Source organism: Nicotiana tomentosiformis, chromosome 6, assembly GCF_000390325.3.
Source record: "Nicotiana tomentosiformis chromosome 6, ASM39032v3, whole genome shotgun sequence".
Taxonomy (NCBI): Eukaryota; Viridiplantae; Streptophyta; class Magnoliopsida; order Solanales; family Solanaceae; genus Nicotiana; species Nicotiana tomentosiformis.
Window position 1 is genome coordinate 2,784,439 of NC_090817.1, and position 17,904 is coordinate 2,802,342.

The window sequence follows — 17,904 nt, forward strand, 5'->3', positions numbered from 1 at the left end:
GCCCTTTTTTTTACAATTCAATACCATATCAATAAAGGTCGTATATTGAAGTCCCACCACCACCTATTGACCAAAAAAGTATTTCAACGTGCTTGACGCAAGAAAAAGAATCAGATCCACACGATGGAGCACAGTAAGAAATAGTTTTTAAAATTTTTTTACTATGTAACATGTTAAGTTTTTCGATGATATGGTCGGATAATTTAAGAGAAGCACCTGTGAAAATCCAATCGAGCATAAACATCTATCTAGTCAGTGCAAATATTCTAGCTTAAACTACAAACTGCAGTAGAGATAACTTACAACCAAAACTCACAAGAAGATAGAGGGAAATTCAAAGCAAAATATCATGTTGATATCATGTTCTTGATGTGGTAAATTAAGTTGTTGCAGATTCATGAAACATACAACATTTACAATTCACTAATGATCAATTTTATAATCGAATCACCCTTTTGTGGCCATTCTTGTAAAATGCCAAAAGGACTGTTACAATACTCAAAAAAAGCATAATAAGTACAAGTTTCAACATCTTGAATTTGAAAGCTTTTTGATAGCTGATATCAGAGCCAAAAGCAAACCATTACCTGTCCACCATTTTAACATATTGTCAAGATTTTCACATATATACAGACTTATTGCAAGCAAAATATATACAAAACAAAGTAGTAAAAGAGAGTAATACCTCTGTTAGAGAAACTACAGATAACTCATCTCTTGTAGGGGACTTCTTATTTTTCCAACTTCTAATTTCAGATTGCATCAAATTCATTTGCTCCTTAATATCATGTAACAACATTAGTTCTTCGTGTCTGTCGGATTCTTGCCTTGTCTCAACTTCAGCTATCTCAAACATCCTATTGAGACGACGAATCTCTGCTGTTTCTGTAGCACTAGTTGTAGTGCAAATTGCCAAATGACAGTCAAGGGAAGAAGCTTCACCTACTTTATGTAACTTCTTCTCATGTTGCATAGGCACTAAATATTTCTTAAGGCAATCAGTTTCATCTTTAACAAGTTGTTTTACATCCTTTTTTGCGACAGAATCTTGTCTTTCATCACTCTTCCAAATCATCTTATCGTCGTCTTTAATAGCTCGAGGGACTTCAAATACATCAAGAACATTCGGAGGAGAAACAGAACGAACAGACGTTCCATTTTCTGATTTATTTCCTCGATGCTTAACTAGGTAAGCATCGAGGAAATTGTTACAAGAGCTCCTTTGAGAAAGTGGTAAATGTGACCTCATCTCACTACTGCACGATTTTGCATAGTTAGCACCAGCAATCTGTTTCACTCTTTCTTCCAACTTTTCAATCTTCTCACAGTATAAATTTATACTTCCATCCATTGAAGTATCATTCAAATCGCGTTCTTGACTGATATATTCATCTTTATCAAGAATTCCCTTTATATGCTTAGCATATTTCAATGGAATGTTTGGAGCAGATTTACACCTCCCAATAGCTTGAACACACATTTCTTTATCAAAACTTTCATTCTTATGAAACAAATCCTCATTAAATTCAATATCATCACAGCCCATACTTAATAACTTATATCGATAAGCTTGTGTTTGATAATCTAAAGCAACTATTTCCATTTCTTTTTTATGAATAAGATCTTGAAAAATGGATAATGACTCTTCTGCATGGCACATTTTTTCCTCTACAAATCTCTTATATTGTTCTGCTTCCATTTCCTCTGCTGCTTTTTCGCCTTGAAGACGTAAAATCATCGATAACGCTTCACTAGCAGCACTAGCTGAGGCTTCACTTTCTTCATCCAGCTCATTGTATAGCTTCTCTATAAGTTGTTCTTGAACATAAAGTGTTTCTTGTAACGATTCGACGTCGATTTTGGACATTGCCATGCCAATTTCAAACATCAAACAACAACAACAACAACAAACCCAATGTAATCCAGGGGTCTAGGGAGGGTAGTATATACGCAGACCTTATCCCTATCTTACGAGGATAGAGATGTTGTTTCCGGTAGACCCTCGGCTCAGGAACAGAAAAGGGGTTTCGAACATAACCCAAAAAAAGAATGTAATAATAATCTTGCTTGTGTCTATAATAAGGGAATCATTAGGAGATTATACCCAACAAAATGATTGATAATTGATGCTAGTAATGAATATAGGCCTCAAAAAAAGGATCTAATTGCACTTAATGTTCCAAAGATTCAATTTTTATCATGATCATAATAAATCCATGTTTGGATTTTGATCAACTTAATACTATCCAACAAGAAATGTCTAAAATATTTATATTTATATCAAATACAAAATATTCCAAAGTCATCATTTACAGGCTTGAAGAAAACTTCATATGTATATTCTTTCAACGAATGATAGATTTACTTTCTTTCTTTCTTTAAAAAAAAAAACATAACAGGATTCAAAGATATGTGAATGTTGATAAAGGATATAAAAGAAAATAGAAAAACCTCACTAGAGGAAGATAATCAGATAGGGAAGAAAAGTAAAAGAAATCAATTTTTCTTTCCTCTAATGAGATTTTTTAGATCAAAAAAATTCTTTTTATTTTATGACTGTTTTTTTATTTATATTTCAAAAAATGTATTCCTAGATTCAAGTGTTTGTTTAGGCAAGCCGAAGGTAACCAAATAAAATCCGCATCTAGTGTTTGCATCAAATTGTGACTTACCCTAAGCGAGGACAATTTCTTTTTTACTTTTCAAATTCACCCTTTTACTATACGAAATAATTTAATTTTACCTTCGTTTACATTGGGCTTTTTGAACCCCTATCATCTCTAACTGAACTGTGAGCTTTGAACTCGATCAAAATCTTAACACGTTAAAATACTTCGAAAAAAGTCTGAATTTATTCAGTTACTTTTGACTAAGGTTAAAAATACTCTTCTTAGTGAAAATCTCTATTCAAACACAACTTAACTTTTAAATACTCATTTTTTCTACTTTTAACTTCAAATACTTTATCGTTTTTAAAATTTCAACCAAATATCGTGCAAAGAGAATAATAATGAAAAATACAGAGTAACATATATCTCGCTTCACTATGACTGATTTTGGATGGATATATACGATACAATATTATTGGAAACAGTTTTTCTATTTCACACAAGATAAGGGTAAGGTCTGCGTACATCATATCCTCCCGAGACCTTACCTATGAGATCACATAGGTTATGTTATTTTTGTAATATACGATACATTATAAAATTACCATACAAACTTAACCAGTACTCATTTATCTTTAGTTATATTTCATCAACATTTATCTAGTCTCAGCAAGTCTTGGACTCTAGTCATTTTAATTTCTATCCAAATTCTGCGGACATTGGAACTAACATTAATAAAAAGAACTAAACCCTAAACTTTGAACATTAATAAAGAAATACCCTACAATAAAAAAAGATGGAGCACAAGAAGCTCAGTAGCAAGGCCGTTACTCTTCAGTTTTCTGTTGAGCTCTATCCCGTAGAGGTACTCAAATTGGATCAGTGATGGATTTCTAGGTTTCGTCGTAAACCTAATTGGTTACTAAGAAGAGGCTTTAGTTCCAAATAAAGGAAAAGACCTTTGAACTTTCTTAAAAAAATACTTAGAATTCATAGATTTTGAAGATGAAGTCGAATAGTTGGAAGAAATTGATGACTCGTTTGAGCTTGTTGCTTCTCTGTCATCTTCTTTGATCGTCTCTAACATCTTCGATGCTCGATTTCTCATTACATTAACAAACTGTGGTGGTGCTGTTTCAGTAACAAACTTTCCAATACGAGCATTCGCCATTTTAGAAAGAAATAAGATTGAAGAAGTTAGATGAATTAAACTGGTGTTTGAGGAGATGTTGGGTTGTTAATGACATTATAAGAAACATATTAGTATATGGTATGAAATTTATAGGGGTCAAGATTATTAGATTATGAAACTAGCCATGCATTGCCAAGGCTTAAATTGATTCAGTAGTCTTAATCATAATGTTTAAAATCATTTTTAGCAGTTAGTGCTGGTGTTTACTTTTAGTATTAATCGTATGGATAGAGATATTTCCCTCCTAAATCATCTACTTCAAGATATAACCTCAATGATGGGACCAAATATACACTGATAGTATAATATTTTAACGAGTAAAAGTTACTTGTTATGGCCCATTGCAAGGTATTGACTTGAGTCCCATATCGGTATTACAATGTGTTGATATGGGTTTATATGACATTGGTCTCTCCCACATTAATAGCTAGCTTTTGAGATGTGGTTCTCCCTCAGTTGCATCAATGGTATCATAGCCATCCACCACTCGTTGTGTCCAACGTGACATGGATGGTACGCCAGTATTGCAGTGTTCGCCCGAGGCTAGAAAGGTCTAGCGCACAACTTCGAGAACGACGGATGCAGAGCGTGGTGGTTTGTTATGGTCCACTATGGACTTATGTGCCTTGAACTCCCACTATTTTTATGGATGGTAAATTATAGTTATAGTTCAGGAACATGATAATATTAAGTTCTTTTAAATTATAATTGTGTAAAGTTTAACTCAAAACAATATCACGATCGTTATGGCTTACATTTTAATGATATGAATGATAGTTTTTTACACAATAGGTGTGAATTCAATTTTCACCATTCTCCACGTAATAAAACTTCAAATAAAATAATGTCATCAAAAGCTTCCAAATTTGTACTTAATGTCATTGAGTTGGAAGTGACTCATAGAATGCCACATGTCCTTTTTAGATCAGTTACCTCAACTGGCTGTTTTTGGTAGATTTTGATGTATTTTGCGCTGAATGGTCAAGAAGAAATTATTTACTTGAGATAGTGAAAGTTTATTTCTCCAAAAATATATTTTTGTACAATTTTGGTGTTATACACTAACATGGCATGTTTTTTCTCTGTTAGCTTGGGATGTATATGGGGTTGTTGGAATTTCAAGTGGCGCACGTAGAATTTTGCAGAAATAGTGTCGGTCTATCGATACAATTATCTTGTAAGTTTTGGTGGTTTAATTTAAGGTTTTACTCGTCCTAAATTAATATTTGTCAGGTGACGTCGACATATTAATATATAGACATTGTTTATTAGAAAATATTTACATATGCATATGTAAAGAAACATTTTGCAAAGTGATGCTGAACGACACACCTTAATAAAGGGTGTCTTATGTTGATTACCACTATTCTCCAATTGAATAAATAATACACAAAATTGATTTATTGGATAGAATAAGACATTCTTCTGAGTGAGAAGCACATCAAACAATAACAACTACACCCGTCCCAACTAGGTTGGAGCCGGCTATATGAATCTTCACTGTTCATGTCACTCCAATCTCATTAAACAATAATAAGATAAAATGAATAAATAGAACATGACCACTCTCAAACTTGTGTCAAGTGAAATAACAAGATATGTATAGCTTGTTTAAGGAATGAAGCCAGTTGAAGATAATTAAGCCTGCAAAAAACTGGCATATTTGGCACCTAAGAAAAGCCTCTGGATGCAAAGCAAGGCATTTTTCGTCACCTCTGCAGTTTCATGGTTCAATAGTTTCATTACCCGTTCCTTAGCTTTGAGGTCGGCCACTATGATTCGCCCAGCAGGATGGCACTGAATGAACTGTGACAAATCGTAGCAAGCGACAGCAAGTGTCCTTGCATCACTTGATGTATCCAAAATTGTCATAAGCACTCTCAAGATCTGCAACACAACGACGATCATCACTCTAATACCAGAACAGAAGTTGTCGGATTGATTTGTTATTTGTACGCTCAAGAGAATAACAAGGGACGATACCAACAAGAAAGCTAAAACGATCACCACCACACTAACTGACTATTACTGCCTATGCCTCATTTTATATGATACTCTTTCCACTTTAGTTTACTGTTCTAATGTTTCTTTTCATCTTCTTGAGTCGAGGGTCTTTCGGGAACCACCTCTATACTCCCAGGGTAGGGATAAGGTCAGCGTACACACTACCTTCCCCAGATCCCACTTGTGGGACTTTACTGAGTGATTGTTGTTGTTGTTACTCTTTCCTCTTTGGTCTGTTCCAAAAAGAAGGGTACTTTCTATATTTGGAAACTCTAACTTTTATAGTTTCCATCATACCCTTATAACATGCTCTTATAGCTTGTTTGGCCAAGCTTCTTTTGAGGCAAAAGCGCTTTTTTTTCTTTTCTCAAAAGTCCTTTTTTTTCCTCAAATTAAGGTGTTTGGCCAAGCTTTTGAAAGGAAAAAAGTGCTTTTGAGGAGAAGCAGAAGCAGTTTTGGAAAAGCAGGAAAAAGTAGCTTCTCTCCAAAAATACTTTTTTGAAAAGCACTTTTGAGAAAAATACACTTAGAAGCGGTTTTTTTAAGCTTGGCCAAACACTAATTGCTGCTCAGAAGTGCTTTTTAAATTAATTAGTCAAACACAAACTACTTCTCACCAAAAGTATTTTTGAGAAGAGCACTTCTCAAAATAAACTGATTTTTGCAGCTTAGCCAAACGGGCTATTAAAGCCATAGAAATGTCATGACATGTTAACACCACATGTTCTAAGGGTACTTTTGGTATGTGTCAAAAGTGTGTCTTTCTTTCTTAAACTCCATGCACATCAAACACTGCCTTATGAATAAAACGGAGGGAGTACCACTGCTAGCAATGACTACTTAGACACGATTAAAGTTTTTTGAGTTCAAGTAGCAGATATAATAAGTCAAAGCCAGCAGAAAGTCGAAGACAAATAAATTCAGGTTAACAAGTTTGGTTGGGCAGTTAATCAACCTGCAAGATTGTTATTTTCTTAAAGAAAAGGCATAACAGTAATAGCATTTTACAGCCTTTAAGCTTGAATGTGAAAAGCCACAGGCGTTACCTGAAATCCATTCTCCTCGAAATTATTTATGTTTTCCTTCCAGAATAGAAGATCTTTATGCATGGGAGACCAATCAAGATTGCCAAGTAGGACTTCCTGCTTGTACTTGTCGTATGAACTTAATATTTTGATGTTGTCCTTCAATCCTTCTTCAAGTTGATTCAGAGCGTCCAAAAGGTCCTAGCGAGATTATAAATAAACATAACATGATTAAGTACTGTCTATTAAGGAAATACGGGGACACAGTAAATATTTAGTCACCGTCTCTCCATACAATGAGCACTGACGTTAATTTTATCTATTTCAACTTTCCCAGAATTTTTTAGGATTTGCTTCTTATATAGAACAAAATAATTATTGAGACAAAAGCCAAAAAATGGTTGTATCACCTCATCGCTCCAAGCCTGTCCTTTCAGGTTCTGTACAATTTGCAGCACTCCCACGTCTACCATTTGAGCACCATATGTCCCTTTGGAAAGCAAATTCCTAAGAGTCAAGATAACAACCCTGACTACCTGCAGTCATCGAAACATCAAAATGCCATGAACAAAGATGAGACAAGACATCATTTTGCTCGACTTGATACTTATTAGATAGATAAATTGAAAAATGTTCAACAGATTAAAAGCAAACAGTCCACCAAAATAGGATTGTTGTAGAGGATAAGCATCTTTTATCCCTCCCCCCCCCTCCCCAAAACCACTCGATAAATGTCCACCAAAATAGGATTGTCTTTGCTAGAACGCCCAAATAAGTTCAACTTAATTTGAAGTAAATTACTGCTTGGTGCTACTGTTTTTCTTTTCATCTTTCGTAAACCGAGGGTCTATCGGAAACAGTCTCTCTACCTTCAAGGTGGGGTTAAGGTCTACGTACACATTACCCTCCCCACACCCCACTTGTGGATACACTGGGTTTGTTGTTGTTTTTGTTTATTTGAAGTTAGGAAGTATAGAAGCAGGACTGTTAAAACTTCAAACTTATGAATGTACAGCACAATATTATTTTAGCAAAGTGGAACCTCTCTTCGCATGCCCAATTGAAAGACTATAGTCATAAACAGAGCGAATACACAAGTTGCTGTAACGCTTAGCGTGGAAAAGTCACTCACCTTCTCCTTGGTCGAACCTTTAACAACTTCTATCAATCGAGGCAGGGCCCTAGAAGTAGCCAAGTACTCAATTGCAGGTTTATAATAAGACAAAAGCCAGATGCATAGGCATGTCTCATAGAGAAGCTGTTTCAAAAGAAGGGCAGAAAATTACATCTTAAGCCAAATTTGTCGAGGAACTGCTTCAACACAAAAAAGAAAAGGTTAGCAATGTTTGGAAAGTTAAGCAGGTTAAAGATGGCAGCATAGAACTTTCTATCACAAACTCTCGGAGTTGCATGATACATGAATTAGATGGCGAACCATCTCAACTCACATCCCAGCACTTTGATAACAAAATTACAGAATTTATGAAGTTGATCTAACATGTGGCAGTATTAGTGTAAAGATGCACCTGAATGGACTGCTGAGTAGATGCTGGTGTAATTAAAGGAACAAGCAGCTTCACTCCGTCAGCTTGAACAAATGAAGATCGAACAATCGGTTCCTTCAACAGAGTTGCAAGGCAATTGATTGCAGCGGGAATGCTACAGGTTGGATGAGAAGGCTTTCTCAGCTGCAGTGATATGGACAAATCAGGATCGATACAGTGCCAATAAATTGTCATTTAATTATAGCAACAAGTAGAAATAAACCCATAAATCATTCTTCCTCTTTTCCATTACTTTGGTGACTTAACTTTAGTTAGAAAGAATACCATGACAACCAAAAAGAAACACATTAAAATTGGAATCAACAAAGAGGTTAGCAAGTAAACGAATTCCTTCTCTCAACTATTTAGTGTCAAGTTGGAGAAAGAGGTTAAACCTAAGCTTCACAATGTGCTTGAGCAGAAGCAAGAATTTTCATGTTTCAACTCAATAGAGTTGTCTTAAATAGATTGAATTATAACTTAATTTGTTTTATTTTATACTGTCCTAGCTCTTTTCCTTCATCCTCCTCTTCTTTTCAGCCGTTTTCCAAAGTACTACTGCCAAAATTCTATACCTCCATAAACCATTACAAATCCCCTTGAAATGTCTAGAAAAAGTGAAAAACAACCTCGAGAATCGGGAATTTTTATTTTGTGGGGGGGGGGGGGGAGCTAAGTTGCTCGGACACGGGTGCGGGTGTCCGACACTGGTGCAGATCTAGAGGTCGGATCCTTCGAGATGTAAATTTTAAGATTCGGGGATACGGATCCTAGTACGGATACGGGTGCAGAGATCCGACTAAAAATAATTCAAAAGAAAATATAAAAATATCTTTAAATTTTGTGGAATATTTAAGTATAACTTGTAAAGTGTCGATTTCTTTTTATTCTCAAATTATAGATAAGTATAGGATTGATTTCTTAGATAAGGTATGCTATTTTCTTTAAATTTATCCTAATTTTGGTTCTGATTTTGGGAATCAAATTATATCTCGTGTCGAATATTTCCGTCCGTTGTGATCAAAGTACCCAAAATTATTTGACCAAATCCGGTACGGATCTCATACCCACACCCATACTAGTGTCGTGTCGACACGGGTGCGGCACCTAAATTGTCATGTCGGAGCAACTTAGGGGGGGAGTAGTGGAGGAACAAAATAGAAGTGCAAAATGTAGGAATGCAGACGAACCTGTGCGCATAACCACTCAACCAGGCCTCTCAAAACATCTTCAGCAGTGGTGAGTTTCCTCTTTGAACTGGCGGCATCTCCATTTGCATCAACACCATTCTGAACTTTTGGCCTAGCACTGGAATTACAAAAAAAAAAAAAAAAAAAAAGAGAGCCTTTAGGAAATAACTTTTTAGTAAATCGTCCTAATCTTAGGTTTCTCAAGATAATAGACACCATAAGGATAATGACTTTAATACCTCACTATCACAGAGAGAATCTTACAGCTCTTCTCTTGTATGAACCAATTACCTTTCCAAAGCAATCTGAAAGAAAATAAACTCATCATTCAGAAAGAGAAGGAATGTGAGAAAAGATTATTATCGCAAAGAAGAGACTGCATATGGGCAAAACAAGGAATTTCAAAAGAACATACAAGTCTCACTTTTTCTATTGAGCTATCTACATGTTCATCTAGTTTTTGTATTTTTCATTTTCAACATCACCTCAGGTATATACCTGCTCCTTTAGATCCGAATGACATATAAGCCCATTATTTTCAGGAGTAAAATGATTTGGAATACCTATGCATATTACAAGTAATTGAAGCACAGTTGATTTTTTTATTTTGTCGATACCACAATGTCACCTCCTAAAATTTCACGTAGTTCAGAAAGTCTTGATTACAAAAATTACCACTAAAATAGATCCCGCAATTAAAATCCTAAAGGACTAATGGTTAGTTTCTCCAACAATATAACTTATCAAACTAATGAGAACTTGGAAAAATATGAAAGATCATGTCAATTGGAATAGATAAAAAGGAAAGCAGGTTTTGTAGATTTTGGATATGAAGGGGCAAAAAAAAGACGGAGAAAGACTTTGCCTTCAAATATCTGCTATTTCGAACACATAACTTGCTGCTGACTATATGTAAAATAAAATAAAACTAAATGAACTACTGCTAACTGCAACTCAAAACGTGATGACAGCAATTCAGTGATATCCTAAGCTGGGCATTGAGTTGATACATGTGAAGTTGTATAAATGTATTAAAAAAGGAAAAAGGATAGATCAACACATGCAAATACATGGAGAAAGGGGGAGTAGTACATAAGCGGTGCTATAGAGGGAGAGAAATAAATAAAGACAAGCTGAAGTGAAGTACAGATTGTTCCGACAATTATGGACCAAAAGTACACAGATGTTAAGAACATTACCTAAGGAAAGGTTCATAAGTGTCTTCATTGGCAAAAGAGTTGTCATGGAATAATTTCGCTCTTCTTGGGTTTGCTGCAAGAAAGAAGGAATATATTGGTCGATTTATCAAAAGAGATTTAAAAGAAAAACATCCCTCACTTACCTGTAAGCATTTCATCAATTAAAGCTAAAACATATTCCACAGTTTCTTCCTTAAAGATGTCTTGTAAAATGTTGACAAACACACTGACATAAGCTGGACCATCCTGTAACAATTGCATCCGGTTTAGCAATGTTTGGAAACTAAAGACTATTATGGAAAGCTATAAAAAGATTGACCAAGAAACCAAAACTGAAGTAACAATAGGCATTTCTTGATTTCATCTGTTGCAGAAACTCCATTACCCACAAATTCTACAAGCAAAGAGTCTGAAGTTTATAGAAAAGTTTAAAACGTTTTAAAGAATACGTTATCATCAACTGATGATAGTTGAAATTATAAATAACCCTTTTCAACTAATGAATAACTTTTAATAAATAAACACCCTAGCACATATAAAAAGGACATATGAATCAGAACCAAATCAAAAATAGGAAGGAATCAGGTGTATTCCGCAGCTGATTAATGAAGAAAAGGTTAGTGATAGTACTATATCACCTATATCCATTAGAGAATATTTAATTTCTTTATCCCCCAAATATCAGTGACTTTTCACTCTCTGTTCTGCTGACATAAAAGCAAACACAGCATTACCACATATAAGACATTCTTCAGATAGAATTTAGAAGAATAATCCAACAAAATACACGAAAGACTAGGCAGAAACGTTGCATGAAGTAGAATTGGCCTGCATTTAAATGTAAATTATAGCTAAGTAAAACGCCAGAAACATTACATCATCCAGCAACTGAGCTTTGTCGCTTTCAGCCTTTTTATCATAACGCCTCAACAACTGAAGACTTGTTCCGGTGATCAGCTTTGTGGTCATGTAAGTCTCCCATGGGATATCCCTCCTCAAAATCTTTAAAAAGTAAAGCACACATTATGAGCTGCACTGAAATACACAGTTGATCAATGATCACTACTCCCCCCCCCCCCACCCACCCACCACCACCACCACCACCACCACAAGGAAAAAAGACAAAACTGCTTTCAATTCTTAGCTTTTTTATAAGAGCGTGTAGTTAACAAATGGAGTAGAAAATACTTGATAAAAAAAGATGTCCCATTTTTACTATCACCAAGATGAAAGATAACCGTGATGGACAAAAAACGGCAGCCCAGTGCACTAAGCTCCCGCTATGCGCGGGATTCGGGGAAGTGTCGGACCACAAGGGTCTATTGTACGCAGCCTTACTCTGCATTTCTACAAGAGGTTGTTTCCACGGCTTGAATCCGTGACCTCCTGGTCATATGGCATCAACTTTACCAGTTACGCCAAGGCTCCTTCATAACCGTGACGGACAGTTCACCAAGAATAAAGAACTTTTCTATGTCAAATAATGTGCGACTACCAAGGCAACGAGTAATTAAACTTTGAAAAAATTCATGTATCTTAATCAATCATTTACTGCACAGGTTTCTTTCCGGTTTCTTTTATTTATTTAGACAAGCTATAGCCTTTGTAGAAGAAGAAAGTCAATGAACGAAAATGAAAGCAACTAACAGCCACAGACCTAGATCCTCTTGTACATGCTCAATATGATGATGGTGGAAATCACAGTCTAATCATTAGTGCAGAATACTAAATTCATGCAGATTCCTACGCAAGTGAGAGGTTACCTGCTCCGTGGTGAGCTCGGAATTCTCGATTGTCATCGTGACTATATTCTTCAAATCCGAAATCTTTTAGCCTCTAACGAATCAAGAAAAAATTGGAATTGTCCTGTATATATTAAACAGAAATATTTCAAAACTCTTGACAGATAATAAGTCCACATTGTAGAGAAATTCCTTAAACATAGGATGAGGATCATCAAATGCTTTCTCACCAACAAAAAGAATTTAACTTTGTAAAACACAAAACATAAAGATGTAAAGGAAAAGGGCAAAAATACTATTGAGACCTCAGTATAAAGATTAATGCCTTCAACAGCCAACGAAAAAAAGGAAGAGAAGCGATTCAATTGCTGTTCCAGACTACTACAGGGCATAAAAGCAATATCTTAGTCAAACTAAACTCAATTCAACCATGATCCAACTGATTTCCGCCTTAACTTCTACTCCCTATTGATACCTATGATGTCCTTCTAACCCCAAAAAGAGGCAAATCGGTGCATGAAACATCCCGCATTTACGTAGGGTCCGGGGAAGGGACGCACGTCAACGGGTGTGATGTAGTTAGCTTACCCTGAGCATCAGTGGCTGATTCTACGGCTCGAACCCGTGACCTATAGTAAGAACCTAATCCGCCGCGAGGGATAAACCTACCAAATTGTAACTGATCATAGAAGATCATTTCCTAAACCATATGTTTACAGAATAATAATATCAATTCAAGCAAAAGGATGGCATTACAACCAAATGACTAGCAGAGAATCAATAGAAATATATATTGGGGTTATATAAAGCAATGAGAAATTGGCAGATCAAAAGTTGACCTCAAAATCTTGTTGCCTTAAATTCAGATTTCACCACATTTCTCAATAATTCATACAATTCAAACTCACTAATTCAAATAGACTATCATTTAACCTTTTCCTCAAACTTTCAAGACTCAACCTTTATCTCTACAACACATTCATATAAACCCAGAATTAGCATTTCTCACTCCTAAAATAAAAAAAAGAAAAGAACCAACTTTTTATTGTAATCAAAATTCAGGATTCAGCCTTTATATCCAAATAAAATCAAACTTCAAAACCAAGAATCAGCATTTTACATTCCACGTATTAGTCAATTAACTGAAATTAAAATGAATTTTCTGCTATATGAGAGGAGGAGAGATGTAAAAATTAAATAAACAGATATAAATATAAAATAAAGTCTTACCTCAGATACAGTTAAGACTGGTTGAGCAACGCAGAGATAGATCAAGCTTGAGGAAAGAAGTGGTCTATGTAAGAAAAAACAGGAGGAAATGATAAAAATGGTCCCTAATATTTTGGAATTAGTCTAAAATCATCTTTAATATGTATTAGTTGAGCATTTTTAGTCCTTTGAAATTATCAAAATTGAGTACTCTGCAAGGACAACTTTAAAACATGTATTTACGCCCAACCAATGAATATCAGCCGTATGTTTTTAATATATAAAGAGTCCGTTTGGATTGGCTTATTTTAAGTGCTTTTAAGCTAAAAATATTTTTAAATTATTTTGTAGTGTTTGGATAGAGTAAAAAAGTATTTTTAAGCACTTATTTTTAAGCTAAAATGACAAAAACAAGCCAAAAGCTAGAATCCCTAACTTAGGACTTAAAAGCTATTTTGGCTTAAAAGTCACTTAAACTCAAATTTGTCACTCAACTATTATTAGGTGATATGTATTTTTATTCTAATTTTTTAGTTAAGGTTAAAATGATTGATTGGTAGGTTTCTACTTTTTATTAATTTTTCCTTTGTAAAAATATAGGAAACTTTCCGTTTTCTTGTTTTCTTTTTCGTTTCCTAATTAGTTTTTGTTATTTCCTTTCATGCTTAGAATAGGAATGCATTGTCCCTAGATATTTGGTAGTGTCATTTTGAGAGCAAATTTGCATAGTGCGATTACAAATATTTTTTGTGGTTACTTTCAAGCTTGATTCTTGGCGCAGTTTTTGCATTGAAAGTTAATTTGTATAGTACGAATTTAAATTTTTTTGTGATTACTCTCAAGCCTGATTCTTGACGCAATGTTTGCACCGGGAGTCAATTTACATAGTGTGATTTGCAAATATTATTATGAGTACTTTCAAGCTTGATTCTACTGATGCAATTCTTGCATTTTGAGAATTGTGAATGGGTCGTCAATTCATCCCTTTTCCGCAGATAAACTTTTGGATGGAAAAAAGGTGAAAAGTGTAAGATTTTGATTAAAAGTGGGTAAAGGTGTATAAATATTTTATTCCACTTGAATAGTCATGAATAAAAAACCCTATTAATTTCCTGGAGAAAAACAATTCTAATAGAAATATTTTGCAAGTATAGGAGAACATTTATTGAAATTTTCAGTCTATTTCAAAAAGGAAAACGACATTGTATAGCCGCTCCCAGAAATAATAGCAAGCAAATATATGCTTTATATATTAATATATAATATATATATTTTATACATAAGCAATATATGTTTTTATATATTTGACTAGTACTTTTTACCAACAGGCCAAAATGTTTGCCCATTTCAAAACAAAGCTTAAATAAGGCCCAAAGTTAGGAATTAAACTGTATTTGCGGCTGGGCCTTGGATCAAACTACTGACAGCTAAGTGGATTGGGCTGAAATCTAAGCCTCTGTCCACCTGAAGCCCAATACTGTCATAAAAGGGTGATTTGCACAAATAGAATCATTTGGTGCAGCCGTTTATATTTTGATCCCGTTTAAAAAAAAAAATCGTGAGAAAATAGCCTTCAGTTTGATTTTTGGGAAGCTCCTGGAAATCGTCAGAATATTTCATATGATAATTACCAGGATTTGCCATAAAAACAGGACGGATCACCAAGATTTTCCGACATATGGTATCATTCACATAAAAAATCGTGTTTATATACAGGAACAAATGACACCCATGATCATATTTTTGGGTAAAAATTGTGTGGGGTAGCCACTTTTTAAAGTGGTATTTACTTTTTATCCAGTATTTTTAATGCTGAGCAAAAGTAGCCACTAGTCTATTAAAATTAGTGTGAAAAGACAATGTTACCCTTTCTTCTATCTCTTTTCCTTCCCAAACCCTCTATCAAAATTTCAAAACCCCTTCTCCCGATCAAAATTTCCCAAACTCCTCTCGTTACTTCTCTTCCCCATGCAGTAAGTTCTTCCCCAACTTCATCCCAATTCCTAATCCTAAGGCAGACCACTTCCTCGACACTGCAGAACACTTCCTCGACGTTGCAGACCACTTCATCCCAAAATCCAGGTTCATCAAAATCTTTCATGATATTCTTAATTTCTTTTGGTTTAAACTGAAAACACAAAACGCAGCACATAATACTCGTCAACAAGTTCATATGATGACAGAATGAACGTAATTTGGCATCGAGATTATGATATTAACTACTACAGTAATTTTCTATGGTTTGAACAGTTTCTTGTCATACATTATGCGTTGCACTTGAGTAATTTGGATTGAAATTAAACATTGCATGATTAACATACACTAGATTGGTTCTTAGGACACTATATAGTGTCAATATTGGACACTCACACGATAATATCATACGTAACAAAGAAATTTTTCTTTCAGACCACTTCCCCAACTTCATCCCAATTTCAAAGAATTTTTGTTGCGAGATTTTCCTACTTATTTTAATAATTCAACCAGCGACGTTTTGTATGTTTTCTATTTTGCTTTTACATTTTTTGTATTTTATATTGTGTCTTAATGTATTCTGGTTCTGTTATTTGTTAAGCTTTTGTAGATGGTAATGTGATTACATTTTTGAAGTACTTGTGTAGCTGGTTTCAACGATAAAAGGATAAAAGGATTATGAAAAGTTAATTCAACTGGTATTATGCTACTATTGGAATGTCAACACTCGTCGCGACAACCTTAATTGTGTATACTTAAGATGTTTTTGGTTGGTATTTGGTTTTGAAATTCCTGCTATCCTTATGCTTTTCTCTATTTTGTATGCTAACTGTGTATATTATTAGATAAATTTGTATGCTAACTGTGTTTAAGAAAGATGCATCTAATTAGGTCCTGAATTTTAGTTTTTTAGTTTAAATATTTAGGACATTTCAAAAAAATAGTCCTAATGTTTACCTTCTATTTCCTTCTTTGTAGTGTGCTAATGGAAGGAGATCGTTTTTTCGAGTTTGATGATTGATGTAATTTGATGAGCTATTGGAAAGGAGATTTTCAGTATAAGGAAATAATAAAAAGTTTCTTGTCGAACACGCAATGGAAGAAGTTGAGAGATGGTGTTTTTGGAAACTTTTTCCGATTAGAAGGTGTAAAATTCTGTGGCAAACTTATTCATTGTGTGTTTCTTTCTAAAATTGTAAGCAATGACACGAATTCAATGACATTTAAGGTTTTTGATCATGAAGTGAAGTTTACACATGAAGCCTTCCAGATAATTACTGGGTTGAAATGTTCTTCTTCAGTGGACTTCAAATTTTTGAGTGAAAGAGATAATAGGCTTTCTAAAGTCTACTTCCCTAGAAAGGATAGAATTGAGTTAGGCGATTTGTGGCATTTTATTACTAGTCACCCATCTGGTATAGCTGCATCATTTGTAGGCAGGACAACGATGCGGTGAAGTTGGCAACAATTTATTTTGTTGAATCTGTGTTGATGGAAAAGTGAAGACTCGGAATGTGTCTGAGCGGATAATGAAAATCATTGATGACGATGAACTCTGCTCTTCTTTCAATTGGGGCTCTTTTTGTTATGAAAAGTTACTCAAATCATTGAAGAGTTGCTTGAAGCCCAAACAAAATACTTCAGAAAATGAGAATGAGAAAAAGACAGAGAAAGAGAAAGATAAAGAGAAGGACAGTTATACCATACTTGGCTTCTCTTTCGCCTTCTGTGTTTGGATTATGGAAGTATTTCCAGTTTTTCAGGAAAAATCGTTTGTGAAATTCAGAGAATATGGGTTCCCTCGGATGCTATGTTATTCGGATATGAAATCTCCATATTATGACAACCTATGTAAAAAGTACTTCCATAATAAAAACGTAAGTTAATAGGATTACTAGCTATCTTTTTGTTTATGTGTTTTGGTTCTAAATACTTATATTTTTTTCCTTATATAATAGGTGTTTCAGTTGCTCGAGATGGTACCATTTCTTTCTTCTGAAGAAGATATAGAGCTCGCTAGTGTGCATGTGCCATTATCTCAAGATCAAAGTTCAATGCCTTCAACACAATTTGATGAAGGCTTGCTTAAGAAAATTGTTAATGTAAGTTTTATGTCTTTGAATACCATTACTTTTTTATTTACTTATTTTTTCTTAAGAGGCTTTTTTGTTTTTATGATTTTTTGATTCAGAGATTATCGCAGAAGTTCAAAAAGG

At 34.5% G+C, this 17,904-nt stretch overlaps 2 protein-coding genes across 3 annotated transcripts; both read right to left on the reverse strand.

Annotated features, from left to right (window-relative positions):
- Positions 1-333: 333 nt before the first annotated feature.
- LOC104108543 (uncharacterized) lies at positions 334-2,545 on the reverse strand. Its single transcript, XM_009617609.4, has 2 exons — positions 686-2,545; positions 334-587 (listed from the first exon to the last, which is right to left on the reverse strand). The coding sequence occupies exons 1-2, from the start codon at positions 1,886-1,888 to the stop codon at positions 564-566; spliced, it is 1,227 nt and encodes a 408-aa protein (XP_009615904.1). The 5' UTR covers positions 1,889-2,545; the 3' UTR covers positions 334-563.
- A 2,642-nt stretch (positions 2,546-5,187) lies between these two features.
- On the reverse strand, positions 5,188-13,829 carry LOC104108544 (V-type proton ATPase subunit H-like). 2 transcript variants are annotated; one of them, XM_070177046.1, is made up of 12 exons: positions 13,736-13,829; positions 12,527-12,629; positions 11,640-11,765; positions 10,907-11,009; positions 10,764-10,836; positions 9,804-9,869; positions 9,565-9,682; positions 8,357-8,518; positions 7,963-8,088; positions 7,241-7,366; positions 6,852-7,031; positions 5,188-5,688 (listed from the first exon to the last, which is right to left on the reverse strand). In XM_070177046.1, the coding sequence occupies exons 2-12, from the start codon at positions 12,560-12,562 to the stop codon at positions 5,440-5,442; spliced, it is 1,365 nt and encodes a 454-aa protein (XP_070033147.1). In that variant the 5' UTR covers positions 12,563-12,629; positions 13,736-13,829; the 3' UTR covers positions 5,188-5,439. The 2 variants fall into 2 exon arrangements, with proteins under 2 accessions (XP_070033147.1, XP_070033148.1); XM_070177047.1 differs by lacking the exon at positions 13,736-13,829 and adding an exon at positions 13,545-13,568.
- Between the last annotated feature and the right edge of the window lie 4,075 nt (positions 13,830-17,904).

Bases quoted from the DNA above. Each gene is read 5' to 3' on its own strand.
- LOC104108544 (XM_070177046.1), bottom strand. From the start codon at position 12,562: ATGACAATCGAGAATTCCGAGCTCACCACGGAGCAG. The intron at 11,010-11,639 runs GTAATGTTTCTG...CAATTGTTACAG, and splicing joins AAGCTCAGTTGCTGGATGAT to GATGGTCCAGCTTATGTCAG. The intron at 7,367-7,962 runs GTGAGTGACTTT...CGATGACTGCAG, and splicing joins AAGGTTCGACCAAGGAGAAG to GTAGTCAGGGTTGTTATCTT.
- LOC104108543 (XM_009617609.4), bottom strand. From the start codon at position 1,888: ATGTTTGAAATTGGCATGGCAATGTCCAAAATCGACGTCGAATCGTTA. The intron at 588-685 runs GTATTACTCTCT...AATGGTGGACAG, and splicing joins CTGTAGTTTCTCTAACAGAG to GTAATGGTTTGCTTTTGGCT.